The 21,188-nt window shown below is 42.6% G+C and overlaps 1 protein-coding gene across 17 annotated transcripts in view; it reads right to left on the bottom strand.

The window, feature by feature from the left end:
- Window positions 1–21,188, bottom strand: part of LOC108695960 (E3 ubiquitin-protein ligase UBR4) — a 112,615-nt gene that overhangs the window by 52,913 nt on the left and 38,514 nt on the right. For 9 of the 17 annotated variants that reach the window (XM_041569848.1, XM_041569853.1, XM_041569855.1 and 6 more), the window contains 21 exons: window positions 20,515–20,739; window positions 19,629–19,799; window positions 19,337–19,519; window positions 18,192–18,350; window positions 17,488–17,640; window positions 16,503–16,730; window positions 13,459–13,616; window positions 12,611–12,782; window positions 12,283–12,484; window positions 11,726–11,889; window positions 11,429–11,645; window positions 10,346–10,634; window positions 10,213–10,245; window positions 6,730–6,793; window positions 5,591–5,725; window positions 4,804–4,978; window positions 4,575–4,718; window positions 4,366–4,487; window positions 3,561–3,672; window positions 3,010–3,140; window positions 2,752–2,929 (listed from right to left, as the gene is read on the bottom strand). In XM_041569848.1, the coding sequence (XP_041425782.1) occupies window positions 2,752–2,929; window positions 3,010–3,140; window positions 3,561–3,672; window positions 4,366–4,487; window positions 4,575–4,718; window positions 4,804–4,978; window positions 5,591–5,725; window positions 6,730–6,793; window positions 10,213–10,245; window positions 10,346–10,634; window positions 11,429–11,645; window positions 11,726–11,889; window positions 12,283–12,484; window positions 12,611–12,782; window positions 13,459–13,616; window positions 16,503–16,730; window positions 17,488–17,640; window positions 18,192–18,350; window positions 19,337–19,519; window positions 19,629–19,799; window positions 20,515–20,739 (3,415 nt within the window). The remainder of the gene's footprint in view (window positions 1–2,751; window positions 2,930–3,009; window positions 3,141–3,560; window positions 3,673–4,365; window positions 4,488–4,574; window positions 4,719–4,803; window positions 4,979–5,590; window positions 5,726–6,729; window positions 6,794–10,212; window positions 10,246–10,345; window positions 10,635–11,428; window positions 11,646–11,725; window positions 11,890–12,282; window positions 12,485–12,610; window positions 12,783–13,458; window positions 13,617–16,502; window positions 16,731–17,487; window positions 17,641–18,191; window positions 18,351–19,336; window positions 19,520–19,628; window positions 19,800–20,514; window positions 20,740–21,188) is intronic. The other 8 variants (XM_041569860.1, XM_041569864.1, XM_041569865.1 and 5 more) reach the window with 5 other exon arrangements.

Here is a 21,188-nt window from a genome sequence, read left to right as displayed (position 1 = left end):
TAGTGGAAGTCTGGACATGAAGAATCGGTGAGGTGGGATAGACGAAAACTCCAGATGGTAGCCTCGTGTAACCACCTCGTGAATCCAGGTGTCTTGAACAAGAGATACCCACGTGTTGGCAAAGTGGGATAATCTCCCCCCTATGGAGCCCGGGGCGGGAAGGACGGCGTCATGCCGAAGTAGTCTTGTCGGTGGGCTTTGAGGAGTGCTTACGGTTCTGCCAGGGAGGTCGGGGTTTGTTTCCGAATCGACCCTTGGTGGAAAAGGATTGTCTTGGGGGAGAGGATCTTGCGCTCTTGGAGTGGGAGCCACGAAAAAACTTGTTCCTCCGAAAGGAGGGACGTGCCTTAGGTTGGGGAAGAAGAGTGCTTTTACCCCCGGTAGCTTGACTGATGATCTTATCCAGATCTGAGCCGAAGAGGAGCTTCCCCTTGAACGGGATGGAAGTCAGGGATTTCTTAGAGGAAAGATCCGCTGACCATAGCTTCATCCAGAGCGATCTGCGGGCTGCCACCGAGAGAGCGGAGGCTCTGCTGATAGCTTGAGCGGCGTCAAGGGAGGCTTCACACATGTAGTCATTGGCCTCCTTGATTTGAGATGCCAGTTGCGAGAGTTCGTGACGTGGCGCTCCGTCCGCAATGGCAGAGATAAGAGTGTCAGACCAGGATTGCATAGCCCGGCTGACCCATGCTGTAGCTAGGACCGGCCTCAGCGAGGATCCAGAAGCTGCAAATAAGGAGCGTAGTAAACTCTCTAACTTCTTGTCCATAGAGTCTTTGAAGGAGGACGCATCGGGGACTGGTAATGCCGTATTCTTAGAGAGTCGGGATACTGGGGCGTCCACGGATGGAGGAGTAGCCCATTTATCAGTAAGCTCAGGTGGAAAGGGATACAGCCTCAGGAACCGACGGTTAGTTTGAAAACGTCTCTCGGGAGTGTCCCATTCTTGTTGGATAATTTGGTCAAGCTGGTTGTGAGAAGGGAACATAGGCGAAGTCTTATTGCGTCGCTTGAAAAGGGACTTGGAAGACTCTGCGCGGACCTCCGGCTCCTGAAGGTGGAGGGTGTCTAGGACAGAGGAGATAAGTGAGTCCACAGTGTCAGAAGAAATCCTAGAATCATCGTGGTCTGAATCTGAGAAAAGCTCCCCATCTGAATGATCCTGTTCATCCCCTGAATCAGGGGGTGAAAAGAGCCTGGGAGGGGAATCGCTGTCGTCTTCGGATGGGGTGGGGGCCCTGCGTTTGGAGGGTCTAGGTTTATGACTGTCAAGGCGAGAAAGCAATTTGTCTAGCGACTGTGCTAGTTTTGGAATGCCTGTGGCTAATTGGGTTGCCCACTCAGGTGCTGCATGTAATTGGCTAGGAGAAGCTTCAGGGCTGGATGCTAAGGGATCCCCCTGGGCAGCCTGATTCACCAGGGGTGGAGAAGGTGGTGAGGGTTCAGAAACCTGCTGTGGAGAGCACTGGTTGCAGAGGGCTGATTTGTGCCCTGTGGGCAAATGTTTGCGACATTTGGCACAAGACAGAAAAGTGATCAGGGCTGAGGAAGACCCCCTAGAGAAGAGGTTGGCACTGGGTCCATCAGACATATTGGAAAAAATATGGGGAATACCTGGGAGAATAACCCAGTCGAATATAGCCTGACACTTATCTGAGCAGTAGGAGAGAATCGAGTTGTCAATTCTGCAGTGGTGCCTGTGTCTCTGCTACCAGAGTATTGTAGTCTGGGAGCAGCGCCTGTGCGTGTCTAATCCCTTGAGCGCGATCCAAGATGGCGGCCGCGAGTGAGAAGGGAGCGCAGAAGATCGCGCGAGAGGCCCGGGACCGCGGGAATTCACTTCCGCAATACCAAAATGGCGTCCGGTAGTACTGCGTATCCGGAGCGCATCCAACCGCATCTGAGCGGCTTAGAGAGAGTACTCTCTCTGCGGCTGGCTAAACCCCTGTGTAGGAGCCGCGACCGGAGCCGCATAAATAGGAGGCCCCTGCGCAGATATTAGGGAATCCCTCCCTGCTCGCTGTGGATGCGCCCAGAAATGAAGGGGAAACACGGCATAGGAAAAAATCCCTCCCCTTACCTCTCCAGCGAGGTTGTTAGGGGGGTGAGGGAAAACCCAAATCTGCCCTCCATAGTTAGGGGAGGGAGAAGGGAAGGAGGAGAGGGAGCCCACTAGGACTTACCTGTCCTGGAGACCGCACTCCCCGTTCTGTCTGCCGGCCAGCCTGGTCTCCTCCTGTGAAGGAAGGAGAGGAATTGGCTGAGTGGTCTGTGTAAAACACCAGTGACCCCAGAGACAGATCCCACGTTGGAAGGTGCCAGTGAGGTACTTTACACAGTGTAAAGGTTCAGGTCACCCCCTGGTGTCAGCCAGGCTGACTAGACAATAAAATAAAAAATTCTTCTGTCCTAACCTCCTGAGGACACAACTAAAAACTGAGCTCTTCTCTAGCCTGCTGGGGGTATAGCCAGTGGGGGAGGAGCCAGTTGTCTTTTTTGTAGTTGTGTCCTGCCTCCTAATGGTACTAGCTATACCCATTGTCCCTGTGTCCCCCAAGCTGACTTTGAGAAATATATATATATATATATATATATATATATATATATATATATATATATATATATATATATATATATATAGCGGTGAAGAAGATACCAACGTTTTTGGACATCAAGGATATATATATCAAGGATATATATATACACACACACACACACACACACACACACACACACACAGATAAAACCTACCCTGCTGATCCTGCTGCAGACTGAGTGCGATTGCTAATTCCACCATTGTCTCATCATCAGCATCTGGAGGAATATCCAGCATTGGTGGAAAACCTTCTGCTCCGGCCAGGAGAGCCTCCAGAGGTGATGGGTTTCCATTGTTTACACTGTCAGCACTCTCTAGCACCATAGATTCCGACTGTAAAAAACAGAAAAACGTTCTCACAAAACTGCAGTTCACCAACATCAAGTGCGGGTCTTACAATCGAAGTTGCTCACCACCATTTCAAAGTCCCCGTGATCAGTTTCATTCTGTTCTTGGCTCTGCTGCCGAAGATGTTCCCTGTGAGCGATACCTGAAGTATGCATCTTGTCTTCAGCTTCATCGTCGTCGTCATCGTCCTTGTCTCCTAGGCCAAAAAAAGCACATTGCTATTGAAAGCAGTAAATGTCTGCGCCTTTGTGTTCTCTGGTTCTGACTCTTGAAACAATGTAGCAGCCTTCAGTTTCTCCCAGGTCAGTTAATCTAGTTCTGCTAGACTGCACCAGGAGTCAGAGCCAGCAGCGCATAGAATACATGCTGAAATTCATAGCAGTATATGCCTTGCTTTGACGTTTATATTTAGGTCACAGAAAGGCAACCTTAAAGGGGAACTATCATGAAAATAAAGATAAAGTTGATTATTTCAGAAATGGTACAGAATCTTTAATTGATTGTATTTAGAAAGTTTCTTATTTCAGAATGATGAAGCTTATACTGTATTGAATGTTCATTTTCACGATAGTTCCCCTTAAGTCAGGCAATGTGTGCAGAAGGAGAAGAGCCATACCCATGGGTGTGTTACTGCGCGGAGATGATGGTAGGGTGACATGGCGGCGCTTATTGCGAGGTCTCAGCACCCGAATAAGAGCTTGCTTGCAGGAGAAACTCACAGCAGGGTCCTACAATATAAATGATCATTATACAGATTAGTAAAATGCTCTCCGTGTGGTTTTTATCCAGTGATGGCCAATCGGACCAGGAGTATATTAGTATATTAGAGGAGTATATTAGTATATGAGAGGAGTATATTAGTATATTAGAGGAGAATATTAGTATATTAGAGGACTATATTAGTATATGAGGAGTATATTAGAGTAGTATATTAGAGGAGAATATTAGTATATTAGGAGTATATTAGTATATTAGAGGAGTATATTAGAGGTGTATTTTACTATATTAGAGGAGTATATAAGAATATAAGAGGAGTATATTGGTATAATAGAGGAGTACATTAGTATATTAGAGGATTATAAGTATATTAGAGGAGTATATTAGAGGAGTATTAGTATATTAGAGGAGTATATTAGTATATTAGAGGAGTATGATAGTATATTAGAGGAGTATATTAAAGGAGTATATTAGTATATTAGAGGAGTATGATAGTATATTAGAGGAGTATATTAAAGGAGTATATTAGTATATTAGAGGAGTATAAGTATATTAGAGGAGTATGATAGTATATTAGAGGAGTATGATAGTATATTAGAGGATTATATTAGAGGAGTATATTAGTGGAGTATATTAGTATATTAGAGGAGTATATTAGAGGGCAGTAATAAATCTAGGGGCTGGTATAACAAGCAAACACTTACTGGGCACAGCAGCATCTGCATGTAGATCTTGGACGCCAGGTTGATACAGTCCAGCTCACAAGTACAGTATCCGTGTATGATGTCCACCAGAGCATTGACTGTGGCTTCCACATGAGTGAGCCCTAACATGGTCATAAACAAATCTCTTTAGTTTTATATAAAATGACAGGCAGCAGAGACAAATCTTTGGGACAGCTCTCAGAACTCACCCGGCAAGCAGGCAGGAGCCAGGAAAGCATTTTTTGGTTTGGATGCATGGAGTTTCCAGAACTGTCTGACTAGCTGTGTGATGAAAACATAAGCCTCGTCTCCATCTGCAGCTCTCTGTGACTCTTTCCCTTCGTCAGGAATCTCTAAAGAGAAAGAATATAGACGTGTGTTTGTGCACCAGGTCGATGGGAAGAAATTTTACATTGCAAGTATCTGCCTGAATCTCACCTGCTTCTCCCACTGGCAGTTTGGAATCTGTGAAATGGACCAGGTTTGTTGGACGCATGATGGCAATAGACCGGGCGGTGATGACCAACCTCTGGAATACATCTGGATCAAGGTCCTTGGCTTCATGAACGCAGGAGGACAAGCATTGCACAGCATTGCTCAATAGCGCCTGATCCTGGGAAACAAGAATATGAAGATAACAAATAAGCAGGAATAGCTGTGATATATACAGGCAATGGTGTGCCGTAACCACAGGGTGGCTGGGCACTGACTCTACCACTCCCTGTAGGAATGTGGAGCTTGGGAAGGGAACTCGAAGGAGGGGAGAGAGGAGGAGGAGGGGGGGAGAGAGAGAGAGAAGGGGAGAGAGAGAGAGAGAGGGAGAGGGAGGGGGGGAGGAGGGGAGAGAGGGAGGAGTGGAGTCCCTGCAGGAATGTGGAGATTGGGAAGGGAAGAGAACACAACAGAGGGCAGGGTATGGAGGAGGGGGGAGAGAGGGAGGGTGACGGGAGGGAGGAGGGGAGAGTGAAGGAGGGGATGGTGACAGGAGGGAGGGGAGAAGGAGGGAGGGGTGGGTGACAGAGGCAAGGAAGGGGTGTAAGACTGAAGGCGAGAACCCGGCTAGGACTAGGCAGAAGACAATTTCAGAGGTAGCTGCCCAGCGCCCCCCTATCATTGCGCCCTAGGCAGCTGCCTCTTCTGCCTACCTCTAGTCCGGCCCTGATTGGCAATATATCTTAGGGTGCCTGTTCAGATGAGCTCAATGGAAAATGAACTACATTTTTACCTTGTGATTGTGATAAGCAGAGCGGCTGGTATGCAGACTGGCCAGGAGATTCTTGGTCTGTAGCTGAACACTGGATGGGGTGGGCATGGACAGCAGGATGGTAGCCAGTTCAAGAGCAGAGGCCTTGCTTTTTTCCTGAATCAAAAAAAAAAAGGAGTATTTAAAGGGTTGGTACACCTTTAATTTAACTTTTAGTATGTTATAGAATGACCAGTTCCAAAAACTTTTCAATTGGTCTTCATTATTTAGTTTCATTATTTGCCTTTTTCTTCTTCTGATTCTTTCGGGTTTTCAAATGGGGGTGTTTGACCCCATATAATAAACAAATGCTCTGTAAGGCTACAAATGTATTGTTATTGTTACTTTGTATGAATAATCTCTCTATTCAGGCCTCTCCAGTTCATATTCCAGTCTATTATTTAAAACAATGCATGGCTGCTATGTTATTGTCTATGGCAGGGTATTTTTTTTAGGAACAAAAAGTAGCTACTGTTAGAAGCAGCTACATTTTGTGGCTACAAAATGACAAAAAAAAATACCCTGCCATAGAAAATACTGAGAACTGCCTCTGCTAAAACACACGGGGTTATTTATCAAAATCCGTTTTTTTCTGACTTTTTAAGTAAAAAAAAAAAAAAAGTCAGAACAAACTAGAATCCACGATTTGACCTTATTTATCATTGAAAAAACTTGATAAAATCTGATCGGGGAAAAAAACTCATATATAAAAAAACACTCATATTTTTCCTGAAATCGCTCGAAGCCCCTGAATTTTTCAGATTTTTGATCGAAACTCAGCATGGGCCATGATATCTTCAAATTTGAAATGGGAACTTTGCCATTTACTTCTATAGTTCCCCGACAGCTTGGAGATGGAGTATTTTCAGATTTGGACTTTTTCGATCCTCCGGAAATTTTAGGTATTTTTTTTCCACAAAAAATTCTGATTTTATAAAAAAAACAAAAAAAACAATAAAACACAAATTTTGAGTTTTTGGCATTCAGACTTTAATAAATAACCCCCGTAGCGTCTTAGCAAAGCCAATAATCACTATTGTCTATTTTGTAGCCATGACAAATAGCTGCTACTAGTAGCTGTGTGTCTTCACCCATACACTCCAGTACTACTCATGACCTACCTTCTCAGGCACTGGTCCATAGGCAAAGCAGCTTTCAAGGGCTTCCAAAGAGCTTCCCACTAGTCTACAGAGGAGAAAAACATTTTGTCCAGGTGAGAACTTACACATTCCCACATATCCACAGCCTAAGCCGAGGGCTGTTATTAATCGAACATCTTAAAGACGCAACGCGAGTTCCATTCTGGGTCAAAACAGTGGGCACAATGAGAAGGGGGGGAAATTAATGGCAATTAATAGCTCGGTGCACTGCAAGTCAATCAGAGCCACAGATCTGTGGCAGTTTGTTGAGATCCATGTGCTGATATACTGTAATACAGTCTATTATACAGGCAGCATGGCTCTACTGATATTCCCTGGCTGTAGCATATACAATTGTGAAAGCTAAAATGATAATAAAAGAAAAACTGGTCTTAACAGAGTTAAAAACACCTTTAATATCCTGACAATGCTTTTATTGAAAGGATTTGGACTGCACTATAAACAAAAGTGTTTTTAAATAATAAAAATATAATGCAGTGCTGCCCTACACTGGTAAATCTAGTGTGATTGCTTCAGAAACACTACTATAGTTTATGTAAACAAGCTGCTGTGTAGCCATGGGGGCAGCCATTCAAGCAAAGGATACACAGTAGATAACATATAAGTACTACTATAGTTTATATAAACAAGCTGCTGTGTAGCCATGGGGACAGCCATTCAAGCACAGAATACACAGTAGATAACAGATAAGTACTACTATAGTTTATATAAACAAGCTGCTGTGTAGCCATGGGGACAGCCATTCAAGCACCGAATACACAGTAGATAACAGATAAGTACTACTATAGTTTATATAAACAAGCTGCTGTGTAGCCATGGGGGCAGCCATTCAAGCACAAGATACACAGTAGATAACAAATAAGTACTACTATAGTTTATATAAACAAGCTGCTGTGTAGCCATGGGGGCAGCCATTCAAGCACAGGATACACAGTAGATAACAGATAAGTACTACTATAGTTTATATAAACAAGCTGCTGTGTAGCCATGGGGGCAGCCATTCAAGCACAGGATACACAGTAGAGAACAGATAAGTACTACTATAGTTTATATAAACAATCTGCTGTGTAGCAATGGGGGCAGCCATTCAAGCACAGGATACACAGTAGATAACAGATAAGTACTGCTATAGTTTATATAAACAAACTGCTGTGTAGCCATGGGGGCAGCCATTCAAGCACAGGATACACAGTAGATAACAGATAAGTACTACTATAGTTTATATAAACAAACTGCTGTGTAGCCATGGGGGCAGCCATTCAAAGGGGAAAAGGTTCAGGTTACACAGCAGATATCAGATAAGCTCTGTAAAAAATAATGGTGTTATCTGTTATCTATCTACTATTTAACCTGAGCCTTTTTTTTAATTTCCGCCATTGCTATACAGCAGCTTGTTTATATAAACTATAGTAGTACTTATCTGTTATCTACTGTGTATCCTGTGCTTGAATGGCTGCCCCCATGGCTACACAGTAGCTTGTTTATATAAACTATAGTAGTACCTATCTGTTATCTACTGTGTATCCTGTGCTTGAATGGCTGCCCCCATGGTTACACAGCAGCTTGTTTATATAAACTATAGTAGTGTATCTGAAGCAAACACATCAGTTTTACCAGTGCAGGGCAACAGTACATGATAAATACTGTTTCTACCTAAATAAATCTATAAAATTGGGAAAGTCATGGGATACTACAGACCTACAGTTATGACCCAAAATTACACTAGTGTGGCAATAAATGTCAGTACAAGGTGATTTGTAGCCAGTGATGTCAAGGGCAGTTGTATCGGTTCTCCTATCAGCTATTCCCCTGAATTGGTTCTTTTCAATGATACTGTTCTGCACAACCAATACAAATGAACAGTGGGCCTATGGAAACTAAAATGAACTAATCTGTTCAGCCAGTTGTACATTTATGGCTGGAATAGTTTTACAGGATAATCGTTTAAATAAGCTCTATGGGCTACAATCATTAGCGCACTAATATCCACACGTTCATTCACTACCAAGACTTAGGCGTGGGATCTGTTATCCAAAATGCTTAGAACCAAGGGCTTTTCCATATAAGGGATCCTTCCTTTATTTGGAGTATTGTGTTTTAAGGACAACAGGATTGTTGGCCATCAATAAAGAGTTATGATTGTTCAGTTATCTCGGGAAAGATTTTTGTTTGTTTAAAAAGGGCATTATGGGATAATGCACTTCCATATTGCAGAGCTTTCTGGATAATAAATCCCATACCTGTATAGATATATGACTAATGTTAAGCTTCAGTTTGTAGCATGGGAAACCATTCAAATGTAGTGCACTAAACCTAAGATTACCATTGCAGGGTGTTACATAAAATCGAAGGTAAAACCTAAAAGTTTATCCAGTTACCGCCATGCAAAAGGGGCCGAGATGGTTAAAGGGGAACTATTGCGAAAATGAAAATCTAATACAAGTTTCATCATACTGAAATAAGAAACTTTCTAAAAACAATCAATTAATATTCTGCATTGTTTCTGAAATAATCAAGTTTATATTCACTATTCCTCTCTCAGCATCTGTTTCTCTTCATTCTCTCTTCATGCAGCAGTTGGGTGTCAGATATTCATTGACAGTTAGATCCAATATATCTTATAGGGGGGCTCCTTTCCTAGCAGATGTATTAGAGCTCACTCAAATAACTGATTCCAGTACAAACAAAATCTAACAAAATAATTGCCTTTTGCACAAATTCTGCATGTAGAGAGACATGGTGTTTGGTGATTTTAATATAATGAGCTCTAATACATCTTCTAGGCAAAATGAGCCCCCCTTTAAGATATATTGGATCATTCATCTGACACCAAACCCCTGAATGAAAGCCAGCAGTTGGGTGTCAGATATTCATTGACAGTTAGATCCATATATCTTATAGGGGGGGGGGGCTGCTTTTGCCTAGAAGATGTATTAGAGCTCACTCTATTAAAATCACCAGACATCATGTCTCTCTACATGCAGAATTTGTGCAAAAGGCAGTTATTGTGTTAGATTTTGTTTGTACTGGAATCTGGTATTTGAGTGAGCTCTAATACATCTGCTAGGAAAGGGAGCCCCCTCCCCCTATAAGATATATTGGATCTAACTGTCAGTGAATATCTGACACCCAACTGCTGCTGAAGACAGAATGAAGAGAAACAGATGCCGAGAGAGAGGAATAGTGAATATAAACTTGATTATTTCAGAAACAATGCAGAATATTAATTGATTATAATTTAGAAAGTTTCATTTATTTCAGAAACAGTACAGAATTCTTAATTGATTGATTATGTTTCTTATTTCAGTATGATGAAGCTAATATTACATTTTAAATTTTGCGATAGTTGCCCTTTAAAAAGCAAAAGAGGCACACTAGCAGGGGTGGGTCGGGGGAAGGATTGTGCTCACACTCACTCGTGCATAGAAATGAGAACTTACTAACCGGTCCAAGATCGTTAGGGGTTCAGGGTCAGGACTATGATGGAGCAAAGAAAAAAAAAAGGGAAATGTGAAGTCAAAAGAGCTAAAGGGGCTGAGCGTTTGAGTGAACCCTAAAAAAAAAAGGATTAGACTACCTAACACAAGGGATCCCTTTCCCCACACCATGAAGATTTAGGACATGACCGGGGAAGCAGCTACTCTCACACCTTTCAATGGCAGTGCCGTTGTTTGAGGGTGGAGCCGTCGCCTCTCCATCTGTGGATCCGTTCCCTTGGTTCAGGTTGGGGGGGCACACGCTGCTCACAGACGCAGACGGGAAGTCATCCGGGGGTTCATCAGGCCAACCGAATTGCTCCTTGGTCTTCCCATAAATTTTAATGGCATCAATCATGGTGACACCAGCTGGATCCACAGAAGCACCGACTGCAACAAGTATAATAATGTTCATGAGTGTAATCATTCTAGCATTGCAATGCAGGCATGCAGCACACGGCACTCAAAATGTAAAAGGTATTTCAGTTGGGGCTGTTGAAAACCAGCAGCGAGGTGGTTAAAAAGAAAAAAACAATTGTTACATAGCATTAAAGGGATACGGTCACGGGAAAACATTTTTGTTTCAAAAATCATTAGTTAATAGAGCTGCTCCAGCAGAATTCTGCACTGAAATCTGTTTCTCAAAAGAGCAAACAGATTTTTTAATATTTAATTTTGAAATCGGACATGGGGCTAGACATATTGTCAGTTTCCCAGCTGCCCCCAGTCATGTGACTTGTGCTCTGATAAACTTCAGTCACTCTTTACTGCTGTACTGCAAGTTGGAGTGATATCACCCTCTCCCTTCCCCCCCCAGCAGCCTAACAACAGAACAATGGGAATGTAACCAGATAACAGCTCCCTAACACAAGATAACAGCTGCCTGGTAGATCTAAGAACAACACTCAATAGTAAAATCCAGGTCCCACTGAGACACATTCAGTAACATTGAGTAGGAGAAACAACAGCCTGCCAGAAAGCAGTTCCATCCTAAAGTGCTGGCTCTTTCTGGAAGCACATGACCAGGCGAAATTACCCGAGATGCACCTACACACCAATATTACAACTAAATACACTTAATTTACACTTAGGAATGAAATTTTCTATTGCAGAGTGTAAACAGTGTAAACAGTGTCCTTTAGAAATAAATAAAAATCATGACAGAATCCCTTTAATAAACTTACTGAATAAGGTTAACTTTTTGTCTGCTTGCAGAGCTTCTTCACGCGTAAAGGGAAAGTCAAACCATCGAGCGCGGCTCAAATTTAACTGCATAGTGCGGCCAAACATCTCAATGTAAGACGGGGCCCTCTCAACGGCCTGGGTGCCAATCTGAAGGCGCATTCCAGTCATAACCATGGTGCTGTTGTTGTTTGTTACTTCAACTGTAAATCCGCCAGGCTGGAGAGGAGAACATTATGCTTAGTGTCAATGGACCTGTGCCAAGGGCTGATCATTAAGTGAAATTAAATTGTACTTACCTTAGTGTTTGCAACGTACATCCCAGTTGAATTGAGTCGGTGCTTTATCTGCTGTGCATTGTACAACTGCAAAAGGTCGTTGCCTCCAAACTCCACATCCGTAAGCTGCTGATTGTGCTCGAAGAAATCAATAGGAAAGGTCACCTGACTGGATGTACGGGTCACTAGAAGGAAGCATGGACAGATAAGGCCAAGATAAGACACTACAATGCAACCTGTAGAGCAGGGATCACCAACCTTTTGAAGCCATGAGCAACATTCAGAAATAAAAGGAGTTGGGGAGCAACACTAGCATGAAAAATGATATTGGGGTGCCAAATAAGTGCTGTGATTGGCCATTTGGTTGCCCCATATGGATTGTCAACCTACATTGAGGCTCTGTTTAGCAGTGCACCTGGTTTTTATGCAACCAAAACTTGCCTCCAAGCCTGGAATTCAAAAATAAGCTCCTGCTTTTGGGCCACTGGGAGCAACATCCAAGGGGTCGGAGAGCAACATGTTGGGTATCACTGCTGTAGAGAATCACATGAGTCCTAGAGGTGCAAACGGCTACTTACTGACAGCGGCAGGCTTGCGTTTGCGTACAGGTTTCAGGATACTAATGCTGCTGCTGGGCTGCAGAGAAGGCTGAAGCCAATAGGATGTGTTCTCTACATTGGCCATGTAGATGCGCAGACTTCCATCCTCACACAGAAGGATCATGGTGGTCCTCTGCTGGTCATTGCTGGCCGTGTGCCGAATGGCAACCATGTCCTGAATCTACAGAAAGCAACAGGAGTCAAATACATGGAACAAACCAATGGGTATATCTTTAACTTCACTCTTTGATAAATATACCCCCCCCCCAAGACTGGCATCATTCCTGCAGTCTCTCTCTGCGCTTACCTTGGCTTTGGCCGGCAATGTCTTGATCTCCTGAATGAGAAAACTGTCGGGCTTCACCATGACCACAAGAGGAATTCCTGTCGTCTGCTGGACACAGCACACCAGACCGGGATGGTTCATTACTTCTGACCACTGACAAAGGGCTGGAGAGGTCTTACTCCCTCCATTTGAACTGTGTAACAAGCAAGGAAGCTTCATTAAAGGGATACTGACATGGGATACTGTCAGTTAATAGAGCTGCTCCAGCAGAATTCTGCACTGAAACCCGTTTCTCAAAAGAGCAAACAGATTTTTTTATATTTAATTTTGAAATCTGACATGGGGCTAGACATATTGTCAGTTTCCCAGCTGCCAGCAGTCACGTGACTTGTGCTCTGATCAACTTCAGTCACTCTTTACTGCTGTACTGCAAGTTGGAGTGATATCACCCCTCCCTTCCCCTCAGCAGCCTAACAACAGAACAATGGGAAGGCAACCAGATAACAGCCCCTTGGTAAATAGAAGAACAGCACTCAGTAGTAAAATCCATGTCCCGCTGAAACCCCATTCAGTTACATTGAGTAGGGGAAACAACAGCCTGCCAGAAAGCAGTTCCATCCTAAAGTGCTGGCTCTTTCTGAAAGCACATGACCAGGCAAAATGACCTGAGATGCACCTACACACCAATATTACAACTAAATACACTTGCTGGTTAAGAAATTACATTTAATATTGTAGAGTGAATTATTTGCAGTGTAAACTGTGATTTAGAAATTAAAACTACATCATAAAAACCATGACAGAATCCCTTTAAGCACACAGATCTTCCTTTAACCTGTTAATAGTCTACAAACAATAGGCAGCCCTACCTCTTTATGTTAATGGGGAAAAGGCGCAGTATCTCCAAAGTCACTCTGTTCATGGTGGCGGCGAAGGATTTGCCTTGACTGTAACTGAAGAAGAGCATCTGAAGGACGTGAGAGTAATAGACAGAGACGCCTCCCCCTGCAACTTGCCCGTTACTGTCCTGTATGAGATGGTCATTCAAACAAGGGAATAAAGAGAAGCAGTTAGGTTTAACAACTAACAAAAGCTGGCACTTTAGTACACTTTAGTACAGCATATAGTAATAGCACATCTACTCTTATCATGGGTCTAATATGGAGCAGTATTCCCTCCTGTTTTGTTTTTTTAAAAGTTGTATTGAGAATTATTAGCATTACAAATGAGATCGGTATAAACAATATTTAAAGGGATCCTGTCATCGGAAAACATGTTTTTTTCAAAACACATCAGTTAATAGTGCTACTCCAGCAGAATTCTGCACTGAAATCCATTTCTCAAAAGAGCAAACTGATTTTTTTATATTCAATTTTGAAATCTGACATGGGGCTAGACATTTTGTCAATTTCCCAGCTGCCCCTGGTCACGTGACTTGTGCCTGCACTTTAGGAGAGAAATGCTTTCTGGCAGGCTGCTGTTTTTCCTTCTCAATGTAACAATGTGTCTCAGTGGGACATGGGTTTTTACTATTGAGTGTTGTTCTTAGATTTACCAGGCAGCTGTTATCTTGTGTTAGAGAGCTGCTATCTGGTTACCTTCCCATTGTTCTGTTGTTTGGCTGCTGGGGGGGAAAGGGAGGGGGTGATATCACTCCAACTTGCAGTACAGCAGTAAAGAGTGACTGAATTTTATCAGAGCACAAGTCACATGACTCGGGGCAGCTGGGAAATTGACAAAATGTCTAGCCCCATGTCAGATTTCAAAATTGAATATAAAAAAAATCTGTTTGCTCTTTTGAGAAATGGATTTCAGTACAGAATTCTGCTGGAGCAGCACTATTAACTGATGCAGTTTGAAATAAAAAATTTTCCCATGACAGTATCCCTTTAACATTGCAGTACTATGCATCAATAATGTACATATCAATTAAACATTGGGCATTAAAATATTATTCATTTGTCTTCCGTTCTTGGTAAGTGATATGCTCTGAAATGTGGTATTGTGAGAGGATAGGAGGTTGGGTGGGGTGTAATGTACTAATTAGGAGAGGGGGGAACGAGAAAGATAGGTAGAGCCAGACATAGAAGATAGATGTCATGGGAGACCAGTATAACTATATTCCTTTACTGATTTGCATTATAGGAGTCAGTATCTTTGAATAGTAGCCACCTTGTCCATGTAGTAGAGTATTTGGTAAACTGTTCAAGGTTGAAGGCAGTAACTTCTTCAAGCTTGTGGATTTCAGAAATTTTTTTGAGCCACTCTTTAATCATAGGGATCTGTGTGGATTTCCAATGCAATAGAATTAAGAGTTTTGCTGCGTTCAATAGTTGTGGCTCTAAGCTGGGGATGAAGGTTGAGGTAGGTTGTGGGCTATGGAATAACCAGACATACCCAGGATCCGCAGGTATATCAGTCCCTAGAATTTGGCTAGAGAGTGAACAAACCTTTTATGAGATTGCATGTCCAAAAAATGTGGGGCATGGTGCTTTTTTTCTTTGTTGCAACGTCAACATTTGCCGTTTGAGTTTTTATAAATGCTCTGTAGCTTAGAAGGTGTGTAGTACCAACTTGTTAGTATCTTATAATTTAGTTCTTGGATTCGGCTGCACCTCAAGCTTTTGAGTAGTTTGTAGAGCCTGTTTCCAATCGGTTTCTCTTCCCACTGGATATTTAGTTCTCTAGACCAGGTATTAATTGATTTCACCGATGCCCATTTGGTTGGTATTTGGTGCAATTTGTATATAGTGGAGATACCATGCTTTGGTGGGTCTTGGGACGTACACAGGGTCTCGAAGGAGGTGAGGTCACGTCCCAATGTTTGTGGGGCCCCCAGGCTATAGGTGGCCATACACGGGCCGATAAAAGCTGCCGACAGACCGCGTCGGCAGCTTATTGGCCCATATATGGGGCCCCCCGACGGGCTTCACCAATCGAGATCTGGCCGAAAGTCGGGCAGATCACGATCGGATGGGACAAAAAATCCCGTCGGATCGCGGCCGCATTTATTCGTTGATGCGGTCCCGCGATCCGACCGCCCATTGCTATTCGTTAGGATCCGATCGTTGGGCCCTAGGGCCCACGATCAGATCAGCCCGATATTGCCCACCCCAAGGTTGGCATATAGGGGAGAGATCCGCTCGTATGACGACATCGCCAAACGAGCGGATCTCTCAGTGTATGGGCACCTTATGAAAGATGTGAGCAATTTGGGCAAACTTTAGGTGGTCTATTGGTTTAAATGGTTTTCTTTAGTTATTAATAATTTATGTTCCATAAAATGGCATAGTTGTAGATTCCCTTCTTGCCAGTCTTTGAAGTTGTTGACTTTTAGTCAGCCAGGGTCCTCCTGTTATTATTTTAAGCCCTGGGAAAGACCCCCGGCAGAGATTAAGCTACAGGTTGTAGCACCATGTATGCCAATTCTAAGCAACTTTTCAATTGGTCTTTATTATTATTATTATTATTTTTTTTTATAGTTTTTGAATTACTTGCTGCCTTCTTCTGAATGTTTCCAGCTTTCAAATGGGGGTCACTGACCCCATCTAAAATCAAATGCTCTGTAACGCTACAAATGTATTGTTATTGCTACTTTTTATTACTCATCTTTCTATTCAGGCCTCTCCTACTAATTTTCTAGTCTCTTATTAAAATCAATGCACGGGTGCTAGGGTAATTTGAACCCTAGCAACCAGATTGTTGAAATTACAAACTGGAGAGCTGCTGAATAAAAAGTAGAATAACTAAAAAAAACACAAATAATAGAAAATGAAAAACAATTTGTTTCAGAATATCACTGATATTCAATGGTTTCAGAATATCACTCTCTACGTCATACTAAAACTTAACTCAAAGGTGAACAACCCCTTTAACAAATCCACACAACACAGGCCATGCTCTCCTTACAAACCTTAAGGTCCTCATGGTTCACTTCCAGAACATTGGTGACATAAAATGGCCCATGCCTGGCACTGCTGGCCTCCTCCATGAGCTGAGTGTACACATAACCCGCAGAGGACATAATGACAATGATGTTTTTTCCTTCCTCGTTGAAAAGGAAAGTGACGTCCCGTATTTTGGAGCTCGGCAGCAGGAAGTAAAATGTGGGGCTGAGAGCATCTGAAGACAAGTCGTAAACCTTTAATAAATAGAGAAAGTTGCATTATCCAGCAAGATCTTCCTTTGAAGATACTTGGGTCTCACAAGGTACTGATAGAGATTCTAAATCAACAACATATATAGCGGGAGATGCCCTTTCTAAGATGCAGGCTTACCATACCTTTAAAGGAGAACTAAACCCTAAAAATTAATGTGGCTAAAAATGGCATATTTCATATAGTGAACTTATTGCACCAGCAGCAATGATCCAGGACTTCAAACTTGTCACAGGGGGTCACCATCTTGGAAAGTGTGTGACACACACATGCTCAGTGGGCTCTGATTGGCTGCTGAGAAGCTAAGCTTAGGGCTCGTCACTAATTATCCAGCAGAAAATGAGCTTCCCTGGCTGTAATATAAGCTGATGCTACAGGTTTGCTGATTATTAAATTCTGATGCTAATTGCACTGGTTTCTGTGCTGCCATGTAGTAATTATGTGTATTAATTACTAATCAGCCTTATATTGTGACATTTCTATTCTATGTGTACTGTATATTGTGAGTGGCTCCCTAAGCTCAGTAAGTGACAGCAGCACAGACCATGTGAATCAGTGAATCAGCAGAAAAGAAGATGGGGAGCTACTGGGGCATCTTTGGAGACACAGATCTTTACTGCTAAAGGGCTATGGTTGCCTTGGGCTGGTACAGAAGCTCAAAACATCATGTACAACATTTCTACCTACTTCTTAAGTTAGGCTTTCTCCTTTAAGTTCCAGTTTTATGAGCATCCTATTTACCTTTACAAAGTCTGCAGTTACAATGGCCAGTTCAGTCTGAGAGCCTGGCAACCACACAGCTTTAATGATAAAATTCCCAGTTGCCAACTGAGGATGAAGCACCAAGTGATCAGAGACTGATCCAGAGCTGCTGAACGTCAGAACGTGACAGTCCTAGGGAAGAATATAAAAAGGTTTAGAACAAACAAGTCAGTCTGGGAAATTACCTATTAAAGGAGAAGGAAAGCTATGGAGGCATTTTATTGCCAATGGATTAGCTGCAATAGTGCAAGCTAGAATGCTATATTTATTCTGTAGAATGTTTTACCATACCTGAGTAAAAAGCTCTAGAAACTCTCTGTTTGTTTAGGATAGGAGCTGCAGTATTAACATGGTGTGACATCACTTCCTGCCTGAGTCTCTCCCTGCTCTGGGCTCCGATTACAGTAGAGAAGGGAGGGGAGGGGGAACAGGAGCAAACTGAGCATGCTCTTGCCCAGGGCAATGAGGTTTAAGCTGAAGGCAGGAAGTCGGATACAGAAGCCCATGTGTACACAATAGAAGGAAAGAAATGCAGTGTTTCTTTTGACAGGAGACTCAGAGCAGCACTACTTTGGGGGTTTACTGGTATATTTAGATGGACCTTTCTGATAAGGCTTACTTAGTTTTAACCTTTCCTTCTCCTTTAAACACAACTCCTGCTAAGCACAACTCCATGCACCTACCTTAAGTCCACACACAGCCAGGTAATCCTCTTTACAGGGGTTCCCAGTCAAGCTGAGAACAGTGAAGGGAACAGGGGCAGAGGCCAGGCGCGTTAAGGTGAGTTTTCTCTTGCTGGAATCGGCTTGTTTCAGGAGAGCAGAGAGTTGTAATACTGTAATCTGCACAGAGCAAAAATGTGGATTTATGCTCCTAGTATTACCTTAAAGGAACAGTTCAGTATAACAAAAACTGGGTAAATAGATAGGCTGTGCAAAATAAAAAATGTATCTAATATAGTAAGTGAGGCAAAAATGTAATGTATAAAGGCTGGAGTGAGTGGATGTGTAACATAATAGCCAGAACTCTACTTCCTGCTTTTCAGCTCTCTTGCTTTCCACTGATTGGTTACCAGGCAGTAACCAATCATAGACTTGAGGGGAGGCACATGGGACATAACTGTTGCTTTTGAATCTGAGCTGAATGCTGCGGATGAATTGTAAACTCACTGAACAGTTATGTACCATGTGGCCCCCCTTATAGTCACTGACTAACTCAGAGTTAGAGAGCTGAAAAGCAGGAAGTAGTGTTCTGGCTATTATGTTACACATCCACTCACTCCAGCCTTTATACATTACATTTTTAGCTAACTATATTAGATACATGTTTTTTATTTTGCTATTATTTTATCTATTTACCAAGTTTTTATTTTTACACTTTAATTCCTTTAAATTGGAACTTGTCATAGTTGTCATAAAATGCCACTAATTTGTAGTCTTTTTTAGCTATTTTTTTTATAGGTGCATTTTTATTGTTTTATTTTAAGTTGAGCTATTTAATGTTTCAGTAATGAGCAATAATGAGTAACATGTTACAAGTCCTGGTTGTACCAGAGGAAAATTGGGTTAAGGGAACATGTGTCAGTAATTACCCTTATGACAGCACAAGTCAAGTAAGAACGTTCATCTTATGGAGGCCCATCAGGAAGAACACTTTCCAGCCTGTCCAATAATCGTGCATGTGACCCAGCGAACCATACAAAGGTCACCTACTCCAGAATACCTCCCTCTATGCCGATATGTATGTCCTGGTTAATTATATCTAAACCCACCCACTGCCCAACAGCTGATGACCCCCAAAAAAACAGAAGACACGTGCACACACTTACTTTTCCCTTTTCATGGCTTACAGCAAGATGCTGCCTCCGGCCGTGGGGGGAGGACAGGACACACATTGCGACTCTGCGCAACACATGGGCGCTAATCAGCTGACGGATCGTCTGTCCCTGATCTCCACTGTAATTCATTCTCACGTTCTCAAAAGCTCCTTCCTGAGAGCCAAGTGTGGGAACCTAGAGGGGGGAAGAAAAAGCACAGAAATGTACCTCAAATAAAACTCTAATGCTACACAGCAGCAATGCTTACGGCTGCACAATTGTCCTAAGCCTCCCCTGCACTTACCATTAACTGATCAGTCATTTCCACACTCTTGTCCATAGAGTGTAGCTGATCCAAAGCCTGCTGGGCTCGGCTGCTACTCCCAACTGCAGAAGCCTGCTGGAAGTTATTTTGTATGGCACCCATCAAGAAGTTCAGCATATCCAGGACTAGGGGTGCAAAGGAGACATTCGCCTGGAAAAGAGGGAGGAATACATGTTACCTGTACCTTCCAATCGCACAAACCAAGGCCGTGCATTTAAATGCATCTATAGATCCAACACATATGCTTCACTTTGGTTTATACTTAGGGGCAGATTTATTAAGGGTTGAATTGATAAGGGAGTTATTCAAATTCGATTCGAGTTTTTAAAAAAAAAATGTAATTTGATTTATCCTACTCTGGCCCTCGAATTTGACACCTAAAACCTGCGAATTGCTGTTTAAGTCAACGGGAGACGTCCAGGGATCAATTTGGAGTTGTTTGCAGCCTTCCTGACATTCATGAGTTTTTTAAATTTGAATCGAATTTGATTCGAGTTTTTCGGGTCGATTCAATTCATCAGTTTTAAAAATTCAGTTTTATTAATAAGTTTTGATTAGTCAATTTCTAATTAATGGGAGTTTAGGGGAGTTTTTAAAAACTCACATGAATTTGAAATACGAGCTTTGATAAATGTGCCTCCCCGTGTTGTTCCACATATATACAATATAAGTATATATATACTTATACAAACAGCAGTTATGTGCAGCTCCTTACTCTTACTATTTGCTGGGTGTATGCTCATCAAGTAACCAGCAGCTAACTAGTGAAATGGTGAGGGAAAAAGAAAGGTCACAGAACTGCTAATCATGGGAAAATGCAGAGCAGTCCTGTATATTTAAACCAGCCACCTTCCTCTCCACTCACCTGACATACGAGTTCCTCTCTGCAGCCTTCGATGTTACGGCACAAGCTGCTCCTCTTTGGTTTGTCGTCGTCTCCCTTTCCATCACTGATGGTGACCTTGCCCTTGTCTGAGAGGGCGGAACCTACGTGGCGAATTGTGCTGTCTGGAAGGCGGGGCTCGTTCTGGAAAGCAGATTCTTTCATGGTGGAACCTATCCCACTGCTGGGGGTTCTCTTAACCAAGGCCTATGTGAGGGTAATAGATTAATATAATCTGACCACAACTCTAATGGTTAGCATTAGCAGATAGAATTTTGAGTCTGGACAGACATATCCTATGGGATTGCAGGACAACAGTTTACACTATAATTAACCTTGGTCATCTTGCTCAGCTTTAGAGCAAAGAGGTTAGCAGAATATCTAAAGCAATATTTCAGTGTAAAAATAAAACACATAGGATGTGCAAAATAAAAAATGTATCTAATATAGTTAGTTAGCCAAAAATGTAATGTATAAAGGCTGGAGTGACTGGATGTGTAACATAATAGCCAGAACACTACTTCCTGCTTTACAGCTCTCTTGGTTTCCAATGATTAGTTACCAGGCAATAACCAATTAGAGACTTGAGGGGGAGCCACATGGGTCATAACTGTTGCTTTTGAATCTGAGCTGAATGCTGAGGATCAATTACAAAC

The sequence above is a fragment of the Xenopus laevis genome, chromosome 7L (assembly GCF_017654675.1).
Source record: "Xenopus laevis strain J_2021 chromosome 7L, Xenopus_laevis_v10.1, whole genome shotgun sequence".
Classification (NCBI taxonomy): domain Eukaryota; kingdom Metazoa; phylum Chordata; class Amphibia; order Anura; family Pipidae; genus Xenopus; species Xenopus laevis.
This window is presented reverse-complemented; position numbering and strand designations above follow the sequence as displayed.